Source organism: Macaca fascicularis, chromosome 1 (assembly GCF_037993035.2).
Source record: "Macaca fascicularis isolate 582-1 chromosome 1, T2T-MFA8v1.1".
Classification (NCBI taxonomy): Eukaryota; Metazoa; Chordata; class Mammalia; order Primates; family Cercopithecidae; genus Macaca; species Macaca fascicularis.
Window position 1 is genome coordinate 142,100,659 of NC_088375.1, and position 26,393 is coordinate 142,127,051.

General features: G+C 37.7%; 1 protein-coding gene across 5 annotated transcripts in view; it reads right to left on the minus strand.

Moving 5' to 3' along the window:
• The window catches only part of RPAP2 (RNA polymerase II associated protein 2), an 89,977-nt gene that overhangs the window by 51,680 nt on the left and 11,904 nt on the right, over window positions 1-26,393 (minus strand). For all 5 annotated transcript variants that reach the window (XM_074001673.1, XM_005542739.5, XM_074001674.1 and 2 more), the window contains 4 exons: window positions 16,499-16,534; window positions 12,778-13,708; window positions 3,367-3,449; window positions 396-476 (listed from right to left, as the gene is read on the minus strand). In XM_074001673.1, the coding sequence (XP_073857774.1) occupies window positions 396-476; window positions 3,367-3,449; window positions 12,778-13,708; window positions 16,499-16,534 (1,131 nt within the window). The remainder of the gene's footprint in view (window positions 1-395; window positions 477-3,366; window positions 3,450-12,777; window positions 13,709-16,498; window positions 16,535-26,393) is intronic.

Sequence of the window (26,393 nt, forward strand, 5' to 3'; positions counted from 1 at the left end):
ACACAGGAGAGTTCTTCCTTTAGGGCGGCATTATGTTTCTTTTACATTACCCATAGTGCCTGGCACAGTGTGGGTCATCCAATATATATTTACTATTTCACTTAAACCCATAGTATTACTGGCTTTGTGTCAGACATATAATTTTGCTTCTCAATTTTAGGCTATTCCATAAATAAACTATCCAAAGTGAACTATATAATGGCTTGAGCAAATAAAGGTTGCATTAAAAAGAAGAGAAAAATAACGTTGTTTAGTGGAGGAGAAAAATAGAATACCGTATTTAGATCTGTGGTATTGAAAGGTAAGTCACTTACTTTCTCTGTGCCTTTGGATTCTGCAAGGCAATAAATAAAGTCAAAATAATTGAGAAGGATAATTGTAATATAAATACTAACCTGAAAGTTCGAACAAGATTTTTAAGTTGTGTGTAAATATCTCCCAATGTAATCTGAAGAGGACAGAGAAGCCCAGGCAATCTGAAAATTAAAAAATTACATTTATTTTAAAACAACCTTAATTATATGGAAACTTTTTTTGGGTCATGCCTAGATCTGAATTTTCCATAGGTAATAATGGCATTTAGGTAGAAGCAGTCATGATTTAAAGGTTAACTTAGGTTATGACTGGTGAGAACTCATAAGGAAACATTACCCCACACTCCACTTTGTAGTCTGTTACTGAGTGTGAAGCACTGAAATGCAAAATCATTTTGGCAGCTATTTACATTCTTGTCCCTAGTTTTACTTACCTGTTTATTTTCAAATATTAGACCAAGATGGAAAGAACACAACTGCCCCCAAAATGGTCCAATCTGAGAGTGCGGTATATTTTTCCTTACTAAATCCTCATGGTGGGAGTAAAAATTAGTACCCTTTTATGAAGCAATCTGACAATATATATTAACAGTTTAAATGTGTTTGACCCAACAGTTTTACTATGAAAAAAATTTAATCTAAGGAAATAATCAGATAAACATAAAAAATATGCTTGTTGCGGAAATAGTTTTAGTAGTGAAAAATTGGAAACAAATGTGTATCAATAGGTGATTGGTTAGATAAATTATGATACACCAATTTCATAGAATAAGACATTTAAAATAATGTGAATCTATTTTTTAATATAAAAAGATATTCATGATAGATGTGAAGTGAAAAATGTACATAGTATCATCCTATTTTTATAAAAACATATTATATAATACCATTGTACTTCATATATATTACATATCAAGCATATTTCATCCCTTCTAGGTTTATCCATAGAGAGAACCAAATAGAATGAATATACATATGCCATATACATGTCGGGGATACACATCAAAATATTAATAGTAGTTAGTGTTGAGTGGTGGGATTACGGGTAATTTTTACTTCCTTCTTTAAACCATTCTGTATTGCCTCATTTGCTAAAGTATGTGTTACTTTATTTTTTTTAAAGCTTCTTTTTAAGACCAGTGTGATAATACAAAAAGCTTCTTACTATGGAAGTTTCACACATATTCCAAAATAGAAAGAACAGTAATAATCCCATATATCTATTTCCAGATTCAATTTCTTAATTTTTGTTACATTTGCTTCATTTCTCATTCCCTTCAGCACCCAGGCTGGAGTGCAGTGGCATAATCCAAACGTCAGGCAATAACAAACGCTGGTGAGAAATGTGGAGACAAGGGAACCCTCATACAGTGTTGGTGGCAATGGAAATTAGTACACCCACTATGGAGAACAGTTTAATCACGAGCATAATCATAGCTCGCTGCAGACTCAAACTCTTGGGCTCAAGCAATCCTCCACTTCAGCCTCCTGAGTAGTAACCCCACAACACCCGATTAATTTTTATTTTTATTTATTTTATTTTTTTGAGATGAAGTCTCACTCTGTCCCCCAGGCTGGAATGCAGTGATGGGATCTTGGCTCACTGCAAGCTCCGCCTCCCAGGTTCGGGCCATTCTCCTGCCTCAGCCTCCTGAGTAGCTGGGACTACAGGCGCCTGCCACCACGCCCGGCTAATTTTTTTTTTGTATTTTTAGTAGAGACAGGGTTTCACTGTGTTAGACAGGATGATCTCGATCTCTTGACCTCGTGATCTGCCTGCCTCAGTCTCCCAAAGTGCTGGGATTACAGGCGTGAGCCACCGCACCCGGCCTAATTTTTATTTTTATTTTTGTAGAGATGGGGTCTTACTATGTTGCCCAGGCTGGTCTTGAACTCCTGGCTTCAGGTGATCCCCCTGCCTCAGCCTCCCAAAGTTCTGGTATTACAGGCATGAGCCACCACACCTGGCCATTTTTTTCTTATTTTGTAGTAATATTTTAAAGTAAATACCTGTCGTCATGTCATTTGACCTGTTTCCATTTTTATCTCTAAATACAAAGGCACTTTCTTATATAATCACAATAAAATGATCATAACCATCCAAATTAACAATTCCTGAGTGTCATCTAATATCCAACATATTTAATTTCCTCTGATACTCTGAAATAAACACTTTTTACAGTTGGTTGGTTCAAATAAAAAACCAAAAAAGGTCTAACTTTGATAATGAGAAGAAAACTCTTTCATAAACAAACAACAAAAAATTCCTATAACATAATTAGTTTTGTCTTCACTCTTCTTTATGCCTTGGTTAATGTGAAATGTTTTCCGTATTTTCAAACTGCTACAAAATAAAACTTCATATTCACAACCCTTAAATAATGACTGACACACTTTTCCATGTTTTCTGCTAAAATAAGAAAATGCAGATTGAAAAGTTCAACACAGCCCTCACACCTCAGGAAAAAAAATCTTCAAGTTCTTTTTGAAAGAAAAACCAAGATAGCAATTTTTAAATGTCATTTATGACTGGGCTAATTACAAGAACAATACTTTCCACCACGGGAAGTTTAAAGCTAAAAGTGCAACGTTGAGCTGAACAAAAACTCAAGTTGCTGAATGTGAAATGGTTCTAAGGATATGCATGCAGAGTGAGTTAACAGACCCTTAAAACTTTATAATAACATCTTATTCACATCTGAAACTGCTGTGACACATTTACCACAAATCAGTATTTAAATGGGTCTAGCTGTGAGATTTTTTTTCCCTGACTTCACTGATTAGGTGGGAGTAACGTAGTTTGGTCTTCTAAATCCACAATCTCAACCTTCCTCTTTATGATGTGCCTCTGTGTCCTCTACACAAAAATTTGTATTTCTTGGAAAAAATATCTTAAAAATCCAAATTTCTCAACTGAAGAAATCCATGGAAACTTTTCACATTATTTTTCAAAATGTTCAAAATTTGAGGATAATACTTACACATTATGAGCTCATAAATGTCAAGCTAATTTAAAACTACTACAAAGCTGGAATGGCAATTATATACTTACACTTTACTCAACTTTTCAAGTACGATGCGTTTTCTAATCTGGTTCTGGGAACTTGAGTCTATCAGTGGAAAGGTGGAATCATGCTGAATCACATTTTTAAACAAAGCAAAACAGAATCATAAGTTTACATTCTTTCTTTGATAAGTAGAATAATAAACATTAAAACACAAAAGTTTATATCTGTGGCATAGTAGGAAAATAACTAGACTTGAGAATTAGATTTAAATTTGAGTATCAACTCAGTTGTTAGGCTGTTGTGAACTTGCTTGAGTCATTTGCCCTCTTTGGATAGTTAGTTTTCTCATCTTTGTAAGTGAGATATTAATACCTCCTTTATTAAATGATAAAATGTATACAAAAAGATTTTGTAAACTGCTAAGTGCTGTACAAATGTAGTGGATTAAAATATTAAAATTAGCAAATACTATAAATATATTATGAGGAGTTCTGTCATTATGTCATTTGACCCCTAATCATTCTAGAAATGGCACACAAGATAATTCAAACCAACTCTCTCTCTGAGAACTGAAAAAAGTTGGAGGAAAAAAATCCACATTTGTTTGAAACACATTTGTTAGCATCAGAGAGCTAACGAGGCTATAAAGAATTACAGTCTGAGATCCTGGAGAAGGTAATTACAGATAGAGCACTAATTTTCCATTTAGATATTGAGAAACGGAGCAGTTTTTCTAATAAAAACAGTTTAGGGTATCCTTCAAGAAGGGAGGGGTATGGGCAACCCTCCCCAAATATAAGACCAGGACTTGGAAAGACCGTACTCTAGGAATAAGAAAAAGAATAGGAAATAGACTAGTTCTTTCAGGAGGTGAATCCCACCTTGAAATCATCTTAATCTCTGATTACATTACAGTGATATGGAACAGCTACAAATCATGTCAGAAGCAAATATAAATCTATTCTAGAGGAAGATAACATCATCCTGAGTCTCCAGTTATCTCTCTAAATTTTAATATACAATGTTTGGCATGTAATAAGACAATATGATAACAATCTGAAACAGCCTACAGAGATCAATCCTGAGGGAATCTAAATAATGAAGTTATCAGCATTATTTAAATAAATGTTTAATGTATTCAAAGAAAAATGACAAGGTTGAAAATTTTTGACAGAGAACTGGAAACTACATAAAGTAACAAAATGAAGACCCTAGAACACAAAAATACAGTATTTAAAAGTAAGAACTAATGGGTAGACATAAGAGCATCGTAGAAATGACTGAAGAGAGAATGCTGAATAGGAAAATATCCAGAATGAAGCACAGTCACCACTCCCCAAACACATAATGTAAAGCACAAAGGAGATTAAGAGACCTACAAGATACAGTAAAAAAAAAAAAAAGACTAAAGAGGCAGAATGGAATAGAAGCAATATCTAGGAGATAACTGGGAACATTCCAAAACTTACAAAAAAAGTCTTAAAAGAAGCTAGAGGAAGAAGACACAATACTTTCAAAGGAGTAGCAATAAGAGATACAAATGGAAGCCAAAAGACAAGGGAATGATATTTTCAATGGGCTGAAAGAAAATAACTGCTCATCTAAAATTCAATACAGAAAAATATCTTTCAAAAGTAAAAGTAAAATAAAGAATTTTCTGACAAAGAAAAACTGAGAAAATTCATTATCAACTGATACTAAGAGAAGTATATTCTTCAGGCACAAGGCAAATAATCCCAGATGGAAGAATGGGGATAGAAGGAGGAATGAAAAACAATGAAAGAGTAATTAATTGGATAAATCCAGCTGAGTGTTGGCTATAAATAATCTTGCAATATATTTGAAATTTAGAGAAAATAAAAATATCCAATAATAGAACATAAGTCGAGAGGGATCAAGAGGGATACATGGAGTTAAATCATTCTAAGGTGCTAATTGTCCAGGAAGCAATGAAAATATTAACTTACATTAGACTTTAATAAGACAAAGATTCAGGTTTTAACACTTAGGGTAACCATTTAATGATCAATAAAACAGTATATAAAAACAATTTAACAGAGGCTAAAAAATGGAATAATGATTCAATGCAAAAGAAAGCAAGAGAGAAAAGGAAGACAGAATAAGTGGGACACACAGAAAGAGGAGTGAGATGGTAGATTTAAACACAAATACTGTATACCAATTGTGACATGAAATGCAGATAAATTCTCCACATAAAGGACAAAGATGATCAATCTAGACAGATTGTCCTTGACCACATTTATACAAGAATGTTAATGTCAGCAAAGTAGACTGTAAAGAAAAAAAAACAGAAAGATTGCTCCATAGTGATAGGAGTTTCAATTTACCAGGAAGACGTAACAATTTTACATTTATATCCAATAACATGGTCTCAAAAAGTAAAATTTGCAGAACTAAAAGGAGAAATAATCAATCCACAATTAAGGTGAGAGATTTTAACTCATCTTTCTCAGTGACTGATGGAATGAGCAGACCAAAACCAAAACCCAAACCACCACACCCCAACAGTGCTTCTCAAATGTTAATGTGCATGCCCATCTTCTGGGGATCTTGTTAAAAAGTAATTCTCATTCAGTAGATATGGGGTGGGGATGACAGTCTGAATTTCTAACAAGCTTCTAGATGATGCTGATGCTGCTTGTTCCATGGACCACACATTGTATAGTAAGCACTGTATTTACTCTATCTTTGTGTTTCTGAAAATTTCCCTAACAAAAAGTTTTTAAAAATTGACTACCCACAGGCCAGGTGTGGTGGCTCACACCTATAATCCCAGCACTTTGGGAGGCTGAGGTGGGCAGATCACTTGTCACAAGTTCGAGACCAACCTAGCCTGGCCAACATGGTGAAACCCCGTTTCTACTGAAAATACAAAAGTTAGCCAGGCATGGCAATGGATGCCTGTAATCCCAGCTACTTGGGAGGCTGAGGCAGGAAAATAGCTCAAACCCAGGAGGTGGAGGTTGCAGTGGGCCAAGATGGCACCATTGCACTGCAGACTGGGCGACAGAGGAGACTCCATCTCAAAAAAAAAAAAAAAAAAAAAAAAAAAAAAAAAAATTGACAACCCACAAAGAAAATCAGAGGAAAAGATAGCTCAATGGATGATATTCTAAGCATTTAAAGAACTAACATTAATTTTAGACAGATTCTTCCAGAAATGGAGGAAACATTTCCCAATTTGTTTTACCAAATGATTACAACCAAAACCTGATAAAGATATTACAAGAAAGGAAAATTATAGGCAGTGCCAGGTATCACCATTCTGAACAATTTTCACCCTTTTCCACTGTCTTTGTATTTCAGAAGGCTGATCTGTACAGGCTGCATCAATGGGCTTCCTCAGTCTCTGGCTTTTATCTCAGTTTTGCCAATGAAGAATAAGAAACTGGATGGTGCAGAAGAGTCATTCCTGCTTGGTCCACTACATGCTGCACTTCCTTGTATAAAACCTCATGGTCCACTCCTACCTTTTCCCTTGAGGTCTGGGGGTGGTGAGGGCTCTCAAACTACGATTAGTGTATTATTCCTTTAGTTTCCTTCACTCTGACCACATCTGCACACTTTGGAAAACAGTCCCATAATTAAACTTTCCTCAGATTACTCAATTTGTACCATGTGATTTATGATGAGACCATGAGCAATTCATATGCTAATGTCACTCATTCTGAAAATATGTGCAAAAATTCTAAGGCAAATATTAGGAAGATCAAATTCAGTATTATATAAAAAGGCTACTATAGCTCAAATTGAGTTTATTATAAGAATGCAAAGTTGGTTTAATATTAAAAATAAATGTTAGGTCTGGGAAAAAAATGGCAGATAGAAGGCAGGACTAACTTGCAGTTCCCACTTGGTTGGACAGAGCGGCATGTGGAGACTCACATCATGAACTTTTGCTCCAAGAACTACCGCAGAAGCATACCAGAAAAGGCGAGGAACTATGAGTCAGCTTGCTTTCTCAGCTGTGAGGCCTGTAGCCTGGGGCAAGTTCTCAGCCCTGCTTATCAGCTGCCTGGAAATAAACTTGGTGCTTTTGTGGGGGCACGGTGGGAGTGAGTCTGGCCTTTTAGGCTACAGGCTGTGTGGAAGCTGGGTGAGGCTTGTGGTTGCCAGCTTTCTCCCACTTCCCTAGTGACCTGTGTGACGCAGCAGTCAGCTATAATCCCCCTGGGAATTGGCCTGGGACTTACACAATGGTACCCTCACCTGATGGTCTTTCTCTACTGACCCTGGTAGCCGAAGACAAAGGACTTAATCTCTTGGGAGCTCTATGGCCCTGCCTACTGCCTGACCCCAGAGCAAGCTTGTATCCTCCCTATACTACTGCAGCTGATACACTCTTGAAAGCGCCACCTCCTGGCTGGAGGCCAACCAACACAAAACCAGTGCACTTAAAAAAAATACAATTAAGGACCCTCACAGAGTCCACTTCACTCCCCTGTTACCTCCACCAGAGCAGGTGCTGGTATCCACAGCTGAAGATGGATCACATCACAGGACCCTTTGCAGACACTCCCTAGTACCAGCCAGAAGCCTGGTAGCTCTGCTGGGTGGCTAGACCCAGAAAAGCAATAACAATCACTGCAGTTTGGCTCTCAGGAAGCCCCATCCCTAGGGGAAGGAGGAGAGCACCAAATCAAGGGAGCACCCCGTGAGACAAAAGAATCTGAACAGCAGCCCTTGAGTCCCAGATCTTCCTTCTCACAGTCTACCCAAATGAGAAGGAACCAAAAAAACAATTCTAGTAATATGACAAAACAAGGTTCTTTAGCAACCCCAAAACATCACACTAGCTCACCAGCAATGGATCCAAACCAAGACAAAATCTCAGAATTGCCAGAAAAAGAATTCAGAAGGTTGATTATTAAGCTAACCAAGGAGGCACCAGAGGAAGGTGAGGCCCAACTTAAAGAAATAAAAAAAAAAAAAAGGCCGGGCGCGGTGGCTCAAGCCTGTAATCCCAGCACTTTGGGAGGCCGAGACGGGCGGATCACGAGGTCAGGAGATCGAGACCATCCTGGCTAACATGGTGAAACGCCGTCTCTACTAAAACATACAAAAAACTAGCCGGGCGAGGTGGCGGGCGCCTGTAGTCCCAGCTACGCGGGAGGCTGAGCCAGGAGAATGGTGTGAACCTGGGAGGCAGAGCTTGCAGTGAGCTGAGATCCGGCCACTGCACTCTAGCCTGGGTGACAAAGCAAGACTCCGTCTCAAAAAAAAAAAAAAAAAAAGAAAGAAAAAAAAAGATACAGGATATGAATGGAAAAATCTCCAGTGACATAGATAGCATAAATAAAAAACTATCACAACTTTGGGAAATGAAGGACACACTTAGAGAAATGCAAATGCACTGGAAACTCTCAGCAATAGAATTGAGCAAGTAGAAGAAACAACTTCAGAGCTTCAAGACAAGGCTTTTGAATTAACCCAGTCCAACAAAGACAAAGAAAAAAAAATTTTTTTAAATGAACAAAGGCTCCAAGAAGTTTGGGATTATGTTAAACAAACAAATATAAGAATAATTGCTGTTCATGAGAAAGAAGAGAAATCTAAAAGTCTGGAAAACATATTTGAGGGAATAATCAAAGAAAACTTCTCTGGCCTTGCTAGAGACCTACACATCCAAATACAAGAAGCTCAAAGAACACCTGGGAAATTCATCATAAAAAGATCATTGCCCCAGCACATAGTCATCAGGTTATCAAAAGTCAAGATGAAGGAAAGAATCTTAAAAGCAGTGAGGCAAAAGCATCAGATAACTTATAAAGGAAAGCCTATCAGATTAACAGCAGATTTCTCAGCAGAAACCCTATAAGCTAGAAGACATTGGAGTCCTATCTTTAGCCTCTTTAAACAAAACAACTATCAGCCAAGAATTTTGTATCCAGCAAAACTAAGGTTTATAAATAAAGGAAAGATAGCCTTTTTCAGACAAACAAATTCTGAGAGAATTCACCACTACCAAGTCAGCACTACAAGAACTGCTAAAGGAGTGATAAATCTTGAAATAAATTCTGGAAATAACACCAAAATAGAATCTCTTTAAAGCATAAATCTCACAGGACTTATAAAACAATACAACAATGAAAAAAAATAAAAAGCTGTCCAGGCAACAAACAGCACGATGAATAGAACAGTACCTCACATCTCAATACTAACATTGAATGTAAATGGCCTAAAGGCTCCACTTAAAAGATACAGAATGGCAAAATTAATAAGAATTCACCAACCAAGTATCTGCTGTCTTCAAGGGACTCACCTGACACATAAGGATTCACATAAACTTAAGGTAAAGGGTGGAAAAACATATTCCATGCAAATGGACACCAAAAGTGAGCAGAAGTAGCTATTCTTATATCAGACAAAACAAACTTTAAAGCAACAGCAGTTTAAAAAGACAAAGAGGGACATTATACAATGATAAAAGGACTAGTCCAATAGGAAAACATCACAATTCTAAATACATATGCACCTAAACCTGGAGTTCCCAAATTTATAAAACAGTTACTATGAGACCTAAGAAATGAGATAGAAAGCAACACAATAATAGTGATGGATTTCAGTACTCCACTGACGCACTAGACAGGTCATCAAGACTTGTTCCTGAATGATCATTCGGTCAACAATGAAATCAAAGTAGAAATTAAAAAATTCCACTGTGGCCTGAGAGAATATTTGATATAATTTTGATTATACCCTAGAACAAATGGATTTAACAGGTATTTACAGAACATCCTACCCAACAATAGCAGAAAATACATTCTATTCATCAGCACATGGAACAGTCTCCAAGACAGACCATATGATAGGTCAGCTGAATTTTTTAACAATTCCAACTGAACAGGAAGTCTCCTGGCCAGAACTCAAGGGAGGGTGTGAATCTGGTGTGCAGACTCCACAGGCTGGGAGATGTGAAAGTCCTACTTGTTCTCACAGGTGGGAGGCTGGTAGCCTGGGGCAAGTTCTCAGCCCTTCCCACCCCCTGCCAAGTAAACAAACTTGGTGCTGTTTGGAGGGGCATGGTGGGAGTGAGACTGGTCATCTGGGTTGCATGGGAGCTGGGTGAGGCCTGTAACTGCTGGCTTTCCCCCACTTCCCTGACAACCTGCATGACACAGTAGAGGTAGCCATAATCTTCCTGGAACAGCTCCACTGACCTGGGAACCACACTCCCATCTGCCACAGCAGCCACAGCAAGCCCTGCCCAAGGAGTCTTGAGCTCAGACACATATAGCCCTGTCCCCATGATGGTCCTTCCCTACCCACTCTGATAGCTGAAGACAAAGGGCATATACTCTTGGAAGTTCTAGTGCCCTACCCACAGCCTGATTCTCCCTATACTACCAAAACTGATGCTCTCTCAAAAGTGCCACCTTCTGGCAGGAGGCTAACCAGCACAAAAATAGTGCATTAAACAACCAAAACTAAGGATCCTCACAGAATCCATTTCACCCCCTGCCATCTCCACCAGAGCAGGTGCTGGTATCCACGGCTGAGAGATCTGCAGACCTGACCTAAGAGATTATCCAAGTGATCAATAAGCAAATAAAATAGTGCTGAATTTATTAATCATCACATAAATATAATCATAAAGCAATACTACTAGAATGGCTAAAACTAACAATATCAAGTACTAGGGAGGATGTGGAGTCAAGGAAACTCCCATATAGTAGTAGTGGAACTGTAAACTGGTACAACCACTTTGGAAAACTGTTTGGCATTATCTAGTATAGTTGCATACATGCATATATGATAACCCAGCATTCCCAGTCCTAGATACTTCAGAAATACATATGCATATTAGCACAGATATAAATACAAGAAAATTCATAAGAATATTGTTCATAATAGCCCCAAATTGGAAATAGTTTAAATGTCCATTAGCATAAATAAATGGTATATTTATATAATGGAATATTATGCAGCAATAAGAACTACAGCTATATGCAACAACACAAATGATTCAAAAGTATAATACTGCATGAAATAAATTGGACACCAAGAATATATACTGTAAAAAAAAATGACAGAACTAATCTGTGCTAATATAATATTAATTTTGGAAAGAGGTGCTGATTAGGAGGGTATATATATGGGGCTTCTAGTTTACTTATAATGATCTATTTCCTGGCTTGGGTAGTGATTACATCAGGACATTAACATGTGAATACTCAAGAAATCATATAATTACTATTTATGTTGTACTTCAATGGAAATGTTTTAATGTGTTATGTAACATTTTTGGAAAATGTTACAAATTTTAAATAATCAAATTTCAGGGATTATTAAGGCTAAAAAGCACAAAATGATAAAATAAGTGATGTTCTATGGTAGGTTTATACAGCTTAGTGACACAAATCAATGTTTCTCCCAGCTTAATATAAGTTTTGGATGATGTCTAATAACATACTTGAAATGATTTGAAGTAGGGTGCTGGGCCAAGCAACACTCTATAGAAATATATTTCTAAATTTTTTACATTTCTGCTTCTACCCTCTTTCCAAATCTCCAATGTGCTTTTAAATTTAGAGCCACATTTACTTGGGAATATTCGAGAACAAAGTTTTGTGGTAAAAACAAGGTTATTACCCATTCCTCTTCATGTTAAATGACTTCATTTTCCAGGGAGTACACATGAATCAAAGATGGGTCATAGAAATATTAAAAGATGCTCTCTAAATCTCAGTGGCACATTTTCAATCTCTACTTATGGGTACTATTTACTGAGTACCAATTACATGTCATGTACTGTGATAAATGCTTTACACACATTATCTTTAAAACGAATAACAATTGAGCAAGAGAAGCTATTAATAGTCCCATTTACAGATGAGCAAACAGACCAGGAAACTAATTTTTCATACGGCTAGTAAATGACAAAACAGATGTTCAAATCTAGGTCTATCTGAATGTGCTTTCCATTCTCTTTGTCCATTATTTCCCAATAAGTCTCTTTTACAAATTATTTTCATCTATAATATTTTAAATGGACATGCTTGCTAAATATTTTTCAATGTAACTAGCAAGTCTATTCCATGGCATATACTTCCATTAAACACACACACACAGACACCATGTATAAATCTGAAAGAATACATGCCGAAGAAGAAAAAGCAAGCCTCTTCAGAGGCTTCATTTATTATATGAAGAATTAGGGAAAACTTTGTCCCACCATTTTAGGCTATTTTTACATTAGAAAAAAATGCTGCACACTGATGAAAATTTACTGGGGATAAATGTCAACTTATTTGTAAAACAGTAATGCCAACAGTGGAGATGGCACTGTAAACCAAAAGGCAGAATGACTAAAGAAACTATTTGAAAACTTAACAATTATCTATCTCTTCAATACCCTTCCTGCTCCAAGATTTGCTGTGGTGAGTTTTCCAAATGTTAACGACCTGGAAAAACTCAATGTCTGTAAGACATACCTCTTCTGAGTCTTGTGATTTGGTGGTTTCTTCATCCAAAACATATCGTCCTCTATAAAACTCCCTGATCCTCAGATTTAACTTTTCAGTTTCTTTTTTCAAATTCTCGTAACTCGGCAGTGGTTTAATGGCTGTATCTGAGCCCCTAAAAGGTAAAGACTCATCCAAGCTGTTCTGAGATTCCTTCCAGGCAGGGGAATGACTATCTGGATCTGAGATTATGTCATCTTCATCAAGTTCTTCTTTAACCAGACAGGCTTCAGGTTTCAGACACACAGAAGCATAATTCTGACCATACAAAAACCTCAAAGTTTCTTCTGTCTTCCACTCAATCAAAGTCTCCTTCAAAACTTTAAGTAAGTTCCTCTTTCCAACTTCAGGACACACCTGCACTGAACTAGAGACTGACCTAGACACTTGGTTTGATTTGGCAAATTTTCTCTTAAAATGCTCTGCACTTTTCTTACTTATGCCTACCAAAGTTATTTCCGACCTACTGTATTCACTTTCAGAATTTTCTGAAGCTTTTAATCTTTGAGGCAAAGTGCTGTTTGAAGAACTCTGAGTATTTACTTTCTGTAAAGGAAGTTCACATGTAGCATCTTTGTCCTGACTATCTAATTTGCAATTGCCTAACTGCTCAGTGACATCTACTACTGTCTGTTCTTTGTCTTTGTGTTTGGAGTCAGCTTTGTGACCAGCTTTCTTTTTCATTATGCTTTTTTGGTGCAGCTGTGGTCTAATACTTGTTGAATTTGGTCTGTTTCCTGGTAGAATAGAGGAAACAAAGTCTTGCTCATTGTCACTGCTACTACCACTGTGAGTGCTAGAAGAACAAGATTCATATTGCTTTTCAAAGTGGCTAGGATTGTCGATATCTGATGTTTTAATGGCTTTACTGCATAACTGTACTTCTTCTCCAGAATGGCCACTGTAGAATGAAAGAGAAATAAAATAACTAAATAACAAATAGCAATAAAACCCGAAACAATAGGAAAGTACCTCATAGTGTTTATACATTGTAACTTTCAAGGTAGAAATTTTTATTCCCTAGGCAAAACCTTATATCTAGGTTCTGATATATTAGTTTCAGAAGAAGCCTATAATTTCAGTACACCTATTAATAATATATTTTTTGATACAGTTCTTCTGTCTTCTTCCTTCATCTTTTTCCTCCAATTATTTTAAAATTGTTACAGGAGTACAGCAAAACTTTTTTAAAAACTTGATAATGCTGTCCCACTGCACTATTTGGATTTGCCTGTTGTTGCAAACATATGTATATATAAATATATATAAAGTACCTATATAAATATAAAGTGTATATAATATATAAATATATAAAATATAAAGTATATATTTATATTTACATATGTAACATACACTTATATATTACATAATGTATACTATATATAATATATAAAATAGATATGTAGTTTAAAAAATATATAATATGAAAAATAATATAAAAATAAATATATATTTTTAAGATAGAGTCTCACTGTGTTGCCCAGGCTGGATTGCAATGGTGTAAAGTAAGCTCACTGCAACCTCTGCCTCCTGGGTTCAAGCAATTCTCCCACCTCAGCCTCCCGAGTAGCTGGGATTACAGGTGGGCACCACCAAGCCTGGCTAATTTTTGTATTTTTTTAGTAGAGATGGCATTTTGCCATGTTGGCCAGGCTGGTCACAAACTCTTGGCCTCAAGTGATTTGCCCACCTTGGCCTCCCAAAGTGCTGGGATTACAGGCATGAGCCACCATGCCCGGCTGACCTTTTTATTTTTTATTTTTGTATTTTATTTTATTTTTATTTATTTGAGATGGAGTCTTGCTCTGTCACCCAGGCTGGAGCACAGGGGCAAGATCTTGGTTCACTGCAACCTCCGCTTCCTGGGTTCAAGTGATTCTCCTGCCTCAGCCTCCCAAGTAGCTGGGATTACAGATGCACACCACCATGCCCCTCTGATTTTTGTATTTTAGTAGAGATGAGGTTTCATCATGTTGGCCAGGCTGGTCTCAAACTCCTGACCTCAAGTGATCCACCTGCCTTGGCCTCCCAAAGTGCTGAGATTACTGGCTGACCTTTTTTAAAAAAGTTTTTCTTTTGAAAATTTTGGCTAAGTGTGGTGACTCATATCTGTAATCCCAGCACTTTGGGAGGCCAAGGCAGGTGGGTCACCTGAGGTCAGGAGTTCGAGACCAGCCTGGCCAACATAGTGAAACCCTGTCTCTACTAAAAATACAAAAATTAGCCAGGAGCGGTGGTGCATGCCTGCAGTTCCAGTTACTCAGGAGGCTGAGGCAGGAGAATTGCTTGAACCCAGGTGGCGGAGGTTGCAGTGAGCCGAGATGGCGCCACTGTACTCCAGCCTGGGTGATTTAGAGTGAGACTCTGTCTCGAAAAAAAAAAAAAGAAAGAAAATGTCATTATCGGTTTCTTAAATAAAAAAAAATTACAGGAATTGTGTTTAGGTTTGAAAAGATAAAATGATAAAAATAAATGGGTAAACATTTTCTAATTCTGGTTGACTGTTGTACAGAAAATTCTACAGAATGAAAATCACAGGAAAGGCATAGCAGAACAAGTTAGCAAATCAACATTTTTCAATAAAAGATATTTAAATTTTAAAATCCAGAGTTACAACAGCATGCTAACAATAAAAGACAAAAGTTGTCCCTGACAATGTTCTTCAATTTTCAGATTAGATTTGAATAAGATAAAGAATTATGAAAGAGAGAAGGCAAGAGTAGCTTTGCCAAAACAAACTTGAAACAAAGAAGGATGCTCTCAAGCACAGACACATACCAAAACTTTAAAAGATCAGGATGAAAAAGACTCTGGGTCAAGAAGTAAGCTGTGGGAAAATGTAAAGGAAAAAATATATATATACATAAAAGTTGAAAGCAAGGTCATAGATGGGAATGAAGAAAAAAGACGAAAGGTTAGTTTAGTCTTAGATACCATCTTTTAGTTAGAATCTAGCCAATATAGCCATGGGGCTGTCTCTTGCATCAGAAGTAAAAATAGGTGTAAGCTCAAAAAATTAGAACAATTTAACTTTCAGGTATTTCATACTTTCTCTTGGAGTTTTAAGGCAATTATATGTTTTTATACTACTCTGAAGCTATAAAGAATATACATCAACAAATAAGTATCTCTTATTTGTGCTCAATGCCCTGGTGACTAAGGTAGTGACTATTAACCAGGAACATTTATTCTGAGAGTTAAGGGATGTGTTTTGAGAGATGGCCATACCAGGCAAACAATACCATGAGGAAAGTTTAGAAAGAAAATCACAACTTGGAATTTATATTAATGCTTTAGATGTTCTTTCAAATAATTAAGTAACTGGTAAATTATTGGTTTTGAAATCCTATAGGACTATAAAAACCTTTCAACAAATGTAATAGGCACAATCTAGTTGACAAAGAAGCACGGTATCTGAGATGGAGGCTGTGTTTATGTCCTATTTCAACAGGTTAAATTAGATTTCCTCGGGAGGAACAGCTGTACAATAAATCATACAGATCAAACACATCATCTTACCATCACAAAAGAAAAAGCTGAACAGGTCAAATATTTCTTTGTGTGGGCTAGAATGGGACATTTACATAATGCATCAGCACAGGAAGTCCAAGAGCTCCTATCACCTGGTTCACTCCTAATGTTTCTATTAACATAAATATATAAATGGTAAATGATACTGATTCAACCATACCTCTGTTCTTCCTTTAGCAGTTGAAAATCGGGATGCCTGTAACAAGAACACAGAAATAAAAATTAGGCTGGGTGCGGTGGCTCATGCCTGTAACCCCAGTGCTTTGGGAGGCTGGGCAGGCAGATCACGAGGTCAGGAGATCGAGACCATCCTGGCCAACATGATGAAACCCCATCTCTACTAAAAATACAAAAATTAGCTGGACATGGTGGTGTGCGCCTGTAGTCCCAGCTGCTCAGGAGGCCGAGGCAGAAGAATCGCTTGAACCGGGGAGGCAGAGGTTGCAGTGAGCCAAGATTGTGCCACTGCACTCCAGCCTGGCGACAGAGCGAGACTCCCATCTTAAAAAAAAAAAAAAAAAAAAATTAAAGGACAAAGTACTCTCAAACTCATCAACAAGAAATCTGGATTAGTCTCTCTCTTACTCAAACTCTACTCACTTTTCAGGGTTAAGTTCAAATTCCACTAGCCCAATAAAGTTTTCCTTGACTAACTTCGACTAAAGTAAATCCCTTCCCTAAATTCCAGAGTCATCATTGTCTGTACAATTAACACAATTAATCATGAACTCCTTTATGGCCTACTACTAGAACCATTACCTAAATGTTTAACTTTTCTTTTTCTTTTTTTTTTTTTTTGAGACGGAGTTTTGTTCTTGTTGCCCAGGCTAGAGTGCAATGGTGTGATCTCAGCTCACTGCAACCTCCACCTCCCGGGTTCAAGTGATTCTCCTGCCTCAGCCTCCCCAGTAGCTGGGATGACAGGCATGCACCACCAAGCCTGGCTAGTTTTGTATTTTTAGTAGAGATGGGGTTTCTCCATGTTGGTCAGGCTGGTCTCGAACTCCTGACCTCAGGTGATCCGCCCACCTTGGCCTCCCAAAGTGCTGTGAATACAGCCATGAGCCACTGTGCCTGGCCAATGTTTAACTTTTCGTATGTTTAAGTCTGGTTTCTTAACTAGACTTACAAGCTCCTTAAAGGCAGAGACTGTTTATAATTCTGTTGGATTTCCTTTACGTGGTCAGTAAGACTTTTTGCCTTAATTTCTGAGACAGCAGTTACACTGGAGTAGTAGCAACCCCCCTGCCCTCACCTCAGCCTTCCACAGTGCTGGGATTACCAAGTGTGAGCCACCACTTCCAGCCAGACCTTACAATTCAGTAGAAGAAAAATGCATGTTCTAAGAGCTTTACAGATATTGATCCTCATAACAATGATGTAGCTACTAATATTATCCCCTTGTTATAGATAAGGAAACTGAGTACAGAGAGAATACGCAATTTGCCCAAAATCACACAGCTAGTAAGTGGTGAAGCCAGGAATCAAACCCAGACAGTAAAGCTCATAATAACTACACTGTTATTCAAGACAGTTATGTGTTAAATGCCATGAGATGTAGAAGTTGCTACAGGAAATCAGAGAAGAAACACTTCCTCCTGAGTCAATCAAAAGGAGTTTCAGAGAGGTGTCATTTCAGCAGGGCTTATAAAGATGGATATAGCCTATATATAAAGGCATTTGAGGCTAATCCCATGAATCTCACTCTGGGGTATTTACTCTACAAACCTCTCCCTTTTTCTCTTTTTTAAAAGCATGTAATCATGTTTAACTCTACCCAATCTCTTTTAAAAAAAAAAGTCCTTCGATCACACAGCCCCTCCTCATTTCGTCGTAAGCCTTTATTAAAGAAGTCTGCCCTTGTCATTTTCAACTTCCATATTTCCTACTCAGTTATCAACGTTCTGCCTTCTGGAATCTGTACTCATTACTCCCCTGAAATGGCTCTTGCTGAGATCACCAATTACTGTAAGACGGCTAATAGATATTTTTCAGGTTTTTTTAAGGTAGAGGGAAAATAATCAATATGAAAGGATATCTCAAAGGAGGCAGAATACAAATAAATCATAAAGCAAGGCCCAGGATAGAAAGTGGAATCAGCAAGATAAAGGAGGGTACTTTATCAGCAATGAGGCAGAGAAATGAGAGCCCATACGAAGAAAATGATGTTGAAGGAGATTCTGCTGGATGCCCTCAATTGGTTCAGTAAAGTGGGTTAAACTATCTACTACGGTTGGTTCAAAGTTTGAGAGTAGAAAAGGTCTATTCTAAAGTCAGTAAGAAAGAAAAAAAAAGGTGGGAAAAATATAGTAGAGAGAACAGGGCCAAAGGAATACAAAGAATGTAGGCTTGGATATCAGGCTGGGTTTAAATCCCAAATCTATATATAATTAAGTGTCCTTGGGTGCATCACCATACCACTCTGAGCCTCAGTTCCACCATTCATAAAGTGAGTAACATAATATTTCCCCAGGGATGCTAAGAGGACTGAATTAAATGAGATAGCTTATCTAAAGTGCTAATGGTCTTATTTGAGAACTTTCCCCAAAATGTTCAGCAGCTAAATAGGAAAAAAGTATGACTGGAGGTTGGGAAGGTGGACATGGCAGAAGGTTAAGGGAGAAAGAATCTACAATTGTTTAAGAGGACACTGTAATCGCTGACTGTAGAGTTCAAGAAAACAAAAGTAAGAGGGTCTGCTAACTCAGAAGAATAGAGCTAGGCTAGAGATAGGAGGTCAAAATGAGGTCACAAAGCAGACTTGGGAGTGATAGCTGCAGATTGAGATAGAGGTTGTGGTCAGAGACGGGAAGCTCTTATTTCAAGATCTTGAAGGCAGAATAGTTCCAAACAAGAATGAGGTCCAAGTGTAGCTGAATCAAATGGTAATCAAAATGTATAAACATTACTGTAAATTATGAATGCAATTTAAGACAGCTTTATGCAACATCTCCTGCTATATACAACCTGTTATTTTTTGAGAATTAAAAGAAAATTACATCTTTAAAGAAGGCAAAGGAAAAAATCAGCATTACTTACCATATGCGAGGTGTATTTTTTAAATTGTGGTAAAATTTACTGTTTAATACATTTTTAGGTACACAGTTCAGTAGCATGAAGAACATTTACGCTGTTGTGCAACTGTCACCACCATGCATCTCCAGCACTTTTTCATCTTCCCAAACTGCTAGGTGGTTTTATACATTATTTCATTTAATCCTCACACAATTTACAACTCTATTTTTATTTTTATTTTTATTTTGAGACAGAGTCTCACTCTGTTGCCTGGGCTGGAGTGCAGTGGCGCAATCTTGGCTCACTACAACCTCCGCCTCCCAGGTTCAAGCAATTCTCCTGCCTCAGCCTCTGAGTAGCTGGGATTACAGGTGCCCGCCACTATGCCCAGCTAATTTTTTGTATTTTTAGTAGAGACAGGGTTTCGCCATGTTGGCAGGCTGGTCTCAAACTCCTGACCTCATGATTCGCCCGCCTCGGCCTCCCAAAATGCTGGGATTACAGGTGTGAGCCACCGTACCCAGCCTTCAACTCTATTTTTACAGATGAGGAAACAAGTTTTGAGGGGTTAAATGACTTCCTGAGATCGCATAGCTAACAAGTAGTAAATCTAGGATTCAAATTAGGCCAAGCTCTTTCTCTATCCTGTTGCCTCTATTTAGTGTTAGAAAAAGACCCAAAAAAAAGTTGTAAGGATACCACCTTTGCTTAATCCCTTTCACAGGAACTCAATATACTTTACAAACTATTTTCTTCTCCTTTGTGTAATTCTTCTGAGAACTAAACTCAACATTGTTTCTAGATGTTAACTATCTTAAAGGAACCTTAAATACCTTCCCTGATCCCCAGTTTATAAAGAATGGTACCTGACACTGAAATAAACTAAACAGTCAATATAAAATTCCAGTTTGTTTTTGTTATGTGTTGTTTTAGAAAGAATGAAGCACCAAGTTACATTGCTCTTTCTTTTCTATCCTTTCTTAGATGAAATCCAAATTCCTTTTGTTTGAAGAGAAAGTGCCATTTCTCTTCCAGCTAAGTATTTTCTATTCTCTTCCCACAATTTTTGTTGTCCTGAAGACAGTTATGAAAGCTCAGTTTAAAAAACAAAAATATGTAACCATTCTAGTTAAAGAACGCTTGTAAGCTGTTTCTTCATAAACATTTTCATCTTACTTTCACTAAGGTATAAATTAGATGACTGGTTTTCATTTTAGCAAAGTAAATCTAAAACTAGAAATAACTTATGCCAAAGAACTTAGTGGATATACATACATATTTATATATATGTGCATATATATCACTTAGAGTATGTATGTTATATATAAACCAGCAGAAGCAGCAGGTATGGTGAGAACTTGTCAAATCTATTTTGAGACATGTTAAACCCTGTTTCAGAAAGCTTTTATTCTGCATATCAAGCAACAGAGGTGGCTGTTCAGGAAGAGGTTGTAGTTGTTCTGCAGAGGTTTTTGGCTTCCGCACCTCTGAGATTCTACTGTTTACTGCCAAGAAGCAACGTGTGAAATCCCCTACTCTGGACCAGATGATGGCGCTTTTAGCTCTGTCAGCATTAACCATTCACCCCAATTTGATCTTTAAAATCATAATTTGATTTTCAATATTTGTCCTCCTTTCCTTAGATTTAAGATTTTAGGTTACAATTCAGGAGACTTCTCACCTTCAAAGGCTTATCAGAGCCTACATTTAGCCAAACAGGATTTATAACTGCAACTATATAATTACCTATATGAGCACACTGTCTCAGAGGATCAAAACTCAGTGTGGTCTGTTTCTGGCCACCAAGTGGGTAAAAAATTTCTAACTCACAAGATGAGAAGGATCATAGTGCGTCACGACCCAGACCATTCTAGGTCAATGTTTTGTCTCTAACAGGGTATCAAGAGACATTTTGTGAGAACCACTGTTAGTCTCCATGACATTACGGATATACTCCAGATATTTTACATACCTTAAAGATGAGGAGCTAGAAAACCTCCAAGGCCCTTTCTGACTCCAAAACCTTGATAAAAGTATGGAGGTGGAATTTGTGAATTTGTCTAAATCTTAAATTTATTTAAATATCTGTACCAATGAGGTAGTGAGCTTACTGTGATATAAAGATACTATTCTTATAAATGTTAAGGGATATTGTTTGGTTTTGGTATTATAAAATCTGGTAAATAAATTTATACAAGCATACCTTGTTTAACTGTGCTTTCCTTTATTGCGCTTTGCAGATATTGCATTTTTTACAAATTGAATGTTTGTGGTAACTGTGTCTGCCAGGCTATCAGCACCATTTTTTCAACAAAATGTGTTCTCTGTGTCACATTTTGCTAATCATATTTCAAACTTCATTATTATCTGTTATAGCAATATATGGTAATTTTTGATGTTACTGTTGTAATTGCTTTGGGGTACCATGAATCAAGCCCACATAAAATGTCAAACTTAATTGATAAATATGTGTGTTCTGACTGATCCACCAACCAGCTGTTCACCCATCTCTCTTCCTCTTCTCAGGCCTCCCTATTCCTTGAGACACAACAATATTGAAATCAGGCCAATTAGTAACTTTACAATGGAAGACTCACTGACATTGAATACTGCTTTTCCTTAAATTTTTTTTTTTTTGAGATTGCAACAAGACCTCTGTCTCTCTGAAAAGCTAATTTTTATTTATTTATCTATGTATTATTTTGAGATGGAGTTTCGCTCTTCACCCGGGCTGGAGTGCAGTGGCACTGATCTCGGTTCACTGCAACCTCCACATTCCAAGTTCAAGAGATTCTCGCACCTCAGCCTCCCGAGTAGCTGGGATTACAGGCGTGAGCCACCATGCCCAGCTAATTTTTGTATTTTTAGTAGAGACGGGGTTTTGCCATGTTGGCCAGGCTGGTCTCAAACTCCTGACCTCGGGTGATCCACCTGCCTTGGCCTCCCAAATGGCTGGGATTACAGGTGTGAGCCACCACACCCAGCCCCCCCCCCACTTTTTTCTTTTTTTAATTTATTGAGATGGAATCTCACTCTGTTGCTCCGGCTATAGTGCAGTGGTACCATCTCGGCTCACTGCAACCTCTACCTCCTGGACTCAAGCGATTCTCCTGCCTTAGCCTCCCAAGTAGCTGGGATTACAGGTGCATGCCACCACCTAATTTTTGTATTTTTAGTAGAGACGGGGTTTCACCATGTTGGCCAGGCTGGTCTTGAACTCCTGACCTCAAGTGGTCCACCGGCCTTGGCTTCCCAAAGTGCTGGATTACTGGTGTGAGCCTCTGCGTCCAGCTGTAATCTAAGATTCTATCAGTTGTGAGATCCATTTCAATAGCACAGGTGTTAAAAATGTAAAAATATATGCAACCTAGAATAAATAAAACGCATTACTAAATGCAAAAAAAAAAAAAAAAAAAAAAACCTCAAAAAACAGCAGCAGCAACAACAACAAAACCCTTACAATGGCCTCTGAGTGTTCAAGTAAAAGGAAGAGTCACACATCTCTCACTTTAAATCAAAAGCTAGAAATGATTAAGCTTAGTGAGGAAGGCATGTCAAAAGCTGAGACTGGCCAAAAGCTAGGCCTATTTTGCCAGTACACAAGTTGTGAATGCGAAAGAAAAGTTCTTAAAGGAAATTTAAAATGCTAGTCCAGTGAACACAAAAAAGCATAACAGCCTTATTGCTGGTATAGAGAAAGTTTTAGTGGTCTGGATAAGTTAAACCAGCTACAACATTCCCTTAAGCAAAAGCCTAATCCAGAGCAAGGTTCTAACTCTCCTCAATTCTGTGAAGGCTGAGAGAGGTGAGGAAGCTGCGAAGAAAAGGTAGAAGATAGCAAAGTTTGGTTCATGAGATTCAAGGAAAGAAGCCATCTCCATAACATAAAAGTGCAAGGTGAAGCCACAAGTGCTGATGTAGAAGGTACAGCAAGTTATCCAGCAGATCTAGCTAGAAGCACTGATGAAGATAGCTACACTAAACAAATTTTCATTGTAGACAAATCAGCCTTATATTGGAGGAAGATGCCATCTAGGGATTTCATAACTATAGAGAAGTAAATATGTGGCATCAATGCTTCAAAGGACAGGATGACTCTCTTGTTAGGGGCTAATGTACCTGGTAACTTTGAGTTGAAGCCAAGGCTTATTTATTATTCTGAAAATCCTAGGGCCCCTAAGACTTATGCTAAATCTACTCTGCTTGTGCTCCATAAATGGAAAAGCAAAGCCTAAATGACAGTACATCTGTTTACAGCATGGCTTACTGAATATTTTAAGCCAACTGTTGAAACCTACTGCTCAAAAAAAAAAAAAAAAAATTCCTTTCCAAATATTACTGATTATTAACAATGTACCTAGTCACCCAAGAACTCTGATGCAAACGTACAAGATTAGTGTTTTCATGCCTGCTAACATAATATTCATTCTGTAGCCCACCGGTCAAAGAGTAATTTCAAGTCTTAAGACATACGTTTCCTAAGGCTATAGTTGCCATAGTGATTCCTCTGATGGATTCGGGCAAAGTAAATAGAAATCCTTCAGGGAAAGGATTCACCATTCTAGATGTCATTAAGAACATTTGGGGCTGGGCGCAGTGGCTCATGCCCGTAATCCCAACACTTTGGGAAGCCGAGGTGGGTGGATTACTTGAGGCCAGGAGTTTGAGACCAGCTTGGCCAACATGGCGAAACCCCATCTCTACTAAAAATGCAAAAATAAGTCGGGTGTGGTGGCGCATGCCTGTGGTCTCAGCTACTTGGGAGGCTGAGGCACGAGAATCGTTTGAGCCTGGGAGGTAGAGGTTGCAGTGAGCTGAGATTTCGCCACTGAACCGGGGAGGCAGAGGTTGTAGTTAGCCAAGATTGCGCCACTGCACTCCAGCCTGGGTGACAGAGTGAGACTCTGTCTGAAAAAAAAGAAAAAAAAAAAAAAAGAACATTTGGGATTCATGGGAGGAGGCCAAAATATCAACATTAACAGGTGTTTGGAAGAAGCTGATACTAACCCTAATGGATGACTTTGAGTGGTTCAAGACTTCAGTAGAGGTAGTCACTATGGATATGGTGGAAATAGCAAGATAAGAATTACAAGTGGAGCCTGAAGATGTGACTGAATTGCATCAATATCATAATCCAACTTGAATGGATATGCTTCTTATGGATGGGCAAAGAAAGTGGTTTCTTGAGATGGAATCTACTCCTGATGAAGGTGATGTCAACATCGTTGAAATGGTAACACAAGATTTAGAATATTCCATAAACTTAGTTGATAAGCAGCAATAAAGTTTGAGAGGACTGACTTCAACTTTTTTTCTTGTTTTTTGTTTTTGAGACAGCGTCTTGCTCTGTTGCCAAGGCTGGAGTGCAGTGGTTTGATCTAACTCACTGCAACCATGAATTTCTATGCTCAAGTGATCTTCTAGTCTCAGCATCCCAAGTAGCTACAAGGACTACAGTTGTGTGCCACCATACCCAGCTAATTTTTTATTTTTTAAACATTTTGTAGAGATGGGTCCCGCTGTGTTGCCCAGGCTGGTCTCAAATGTCTTGCTTCAAGTGGATCCTCCTGCCTTGCCCCCAAACCATGTTGGGATTACAGGCATGAGTCACCGCTCTTGGCCTGACTCCAATTTTGAAAGATGTTCTACTGTGGGCAAAATGCTATCAGACAGCATCTAATGCTACAGAGAAATCTTTAGTGAAAGGAAGTCGATCAATGCAGCAAACTTCATTGGTGTCTTATTTCAACAAATTGCCACAGCTACCCCAACCTATAGGCACCACCACCCTGATCAGTCAGCGGCCATCCACATCAAAACAGGACCCTCATCAGCAAAAAGACTAATACTCGCTGAAGGCTCGGATGATCAGTAGCATCTTTAAGCAATAAAATATTTTAAAATTAAGGTATGTGCATTATTTTTTAAACATATAATGCTACTGCACATTTAAAAGACTACAGTATAGTGGAAACTTTTTGCAGACACTGGGAAACAAAATTCACAATTGCTTTATTGCTTTAGTATAGTGGTGGTCTGGAACCAAACCTGCAATATCTCCAAGATATGCCTGTACTTACTGGCTTTCACAATAATGTAAGAAAGACCAAATTAGGTCAAATTCAATATTCTGTTTCCAAACGGTGTGTAAGGTCATGGCATCCTCAGTGATGCCAAGTTCAAATTGTTCAGGACATGCTCTAAAACATCCCTGGTTTTTCTTCATAATTTAAAAGCTTTGATCTGTATTTTATCAGCCTTCACTTTTACAGACTAAAGAGATCAAATTATTAAAGTCAGTAACTTTATTCAAAATTCTTAAGACAGACCTTTCTACAAGGTAGTATGTTTCTCTAGTCTTAAGCAGATAATTTTAATTTTCATCATTTTAATAAATATTTCCTTATGTAGAAAACTTTCTTTACAGTAGCAGTGACTAATGACACAATTGGCTTAGAACTGTAAATCATTAGAACCAAAGGGAACTTGGAAGTTAAATGCAACCTTTCCCTTTTACAAATGAGGAAACTGAGACTCAGTGTTGAGAAGCGGGTTTCCTACGGTAAAACAACCAAAAACCTGAGCTACATCCAACAAAACAGTGCTCTTCAAACTGCAGATCAGGACCAATCAATTAAGTAGGTTGCTGCTAATGTTTTAAAAAAGCAACAGAGTAGAAAATATCAGAGGCATTTCATGTAGTAAGGATAATATTGTTTCACAGAAGTTTTGTTTTAGTTTTAGTTATATGCATATATGAGATCATAATGTAAAATGCATTTATTATAGTGGTCGAAAGTTTGGAAGTCATTGCAGTAAGATATCTAATCTTTTGGGTGAATTTAACAATTTATTCTTAGTCTCATTCTGTCGCCCAGGCTAGAGTGCAATGGTGTGATCTTGGCTCAATGCAACCTCTGCCTCCTGGGTTCAAGCGATTCTCCTTACTCAGCCTCCCAAGTAGCTGGGGCTACAGGCATGTTCCAGCACTCCTGTCTAATTTTTGTATTTTTAGTAGAGATGGGGTTTTGTCATGTTGG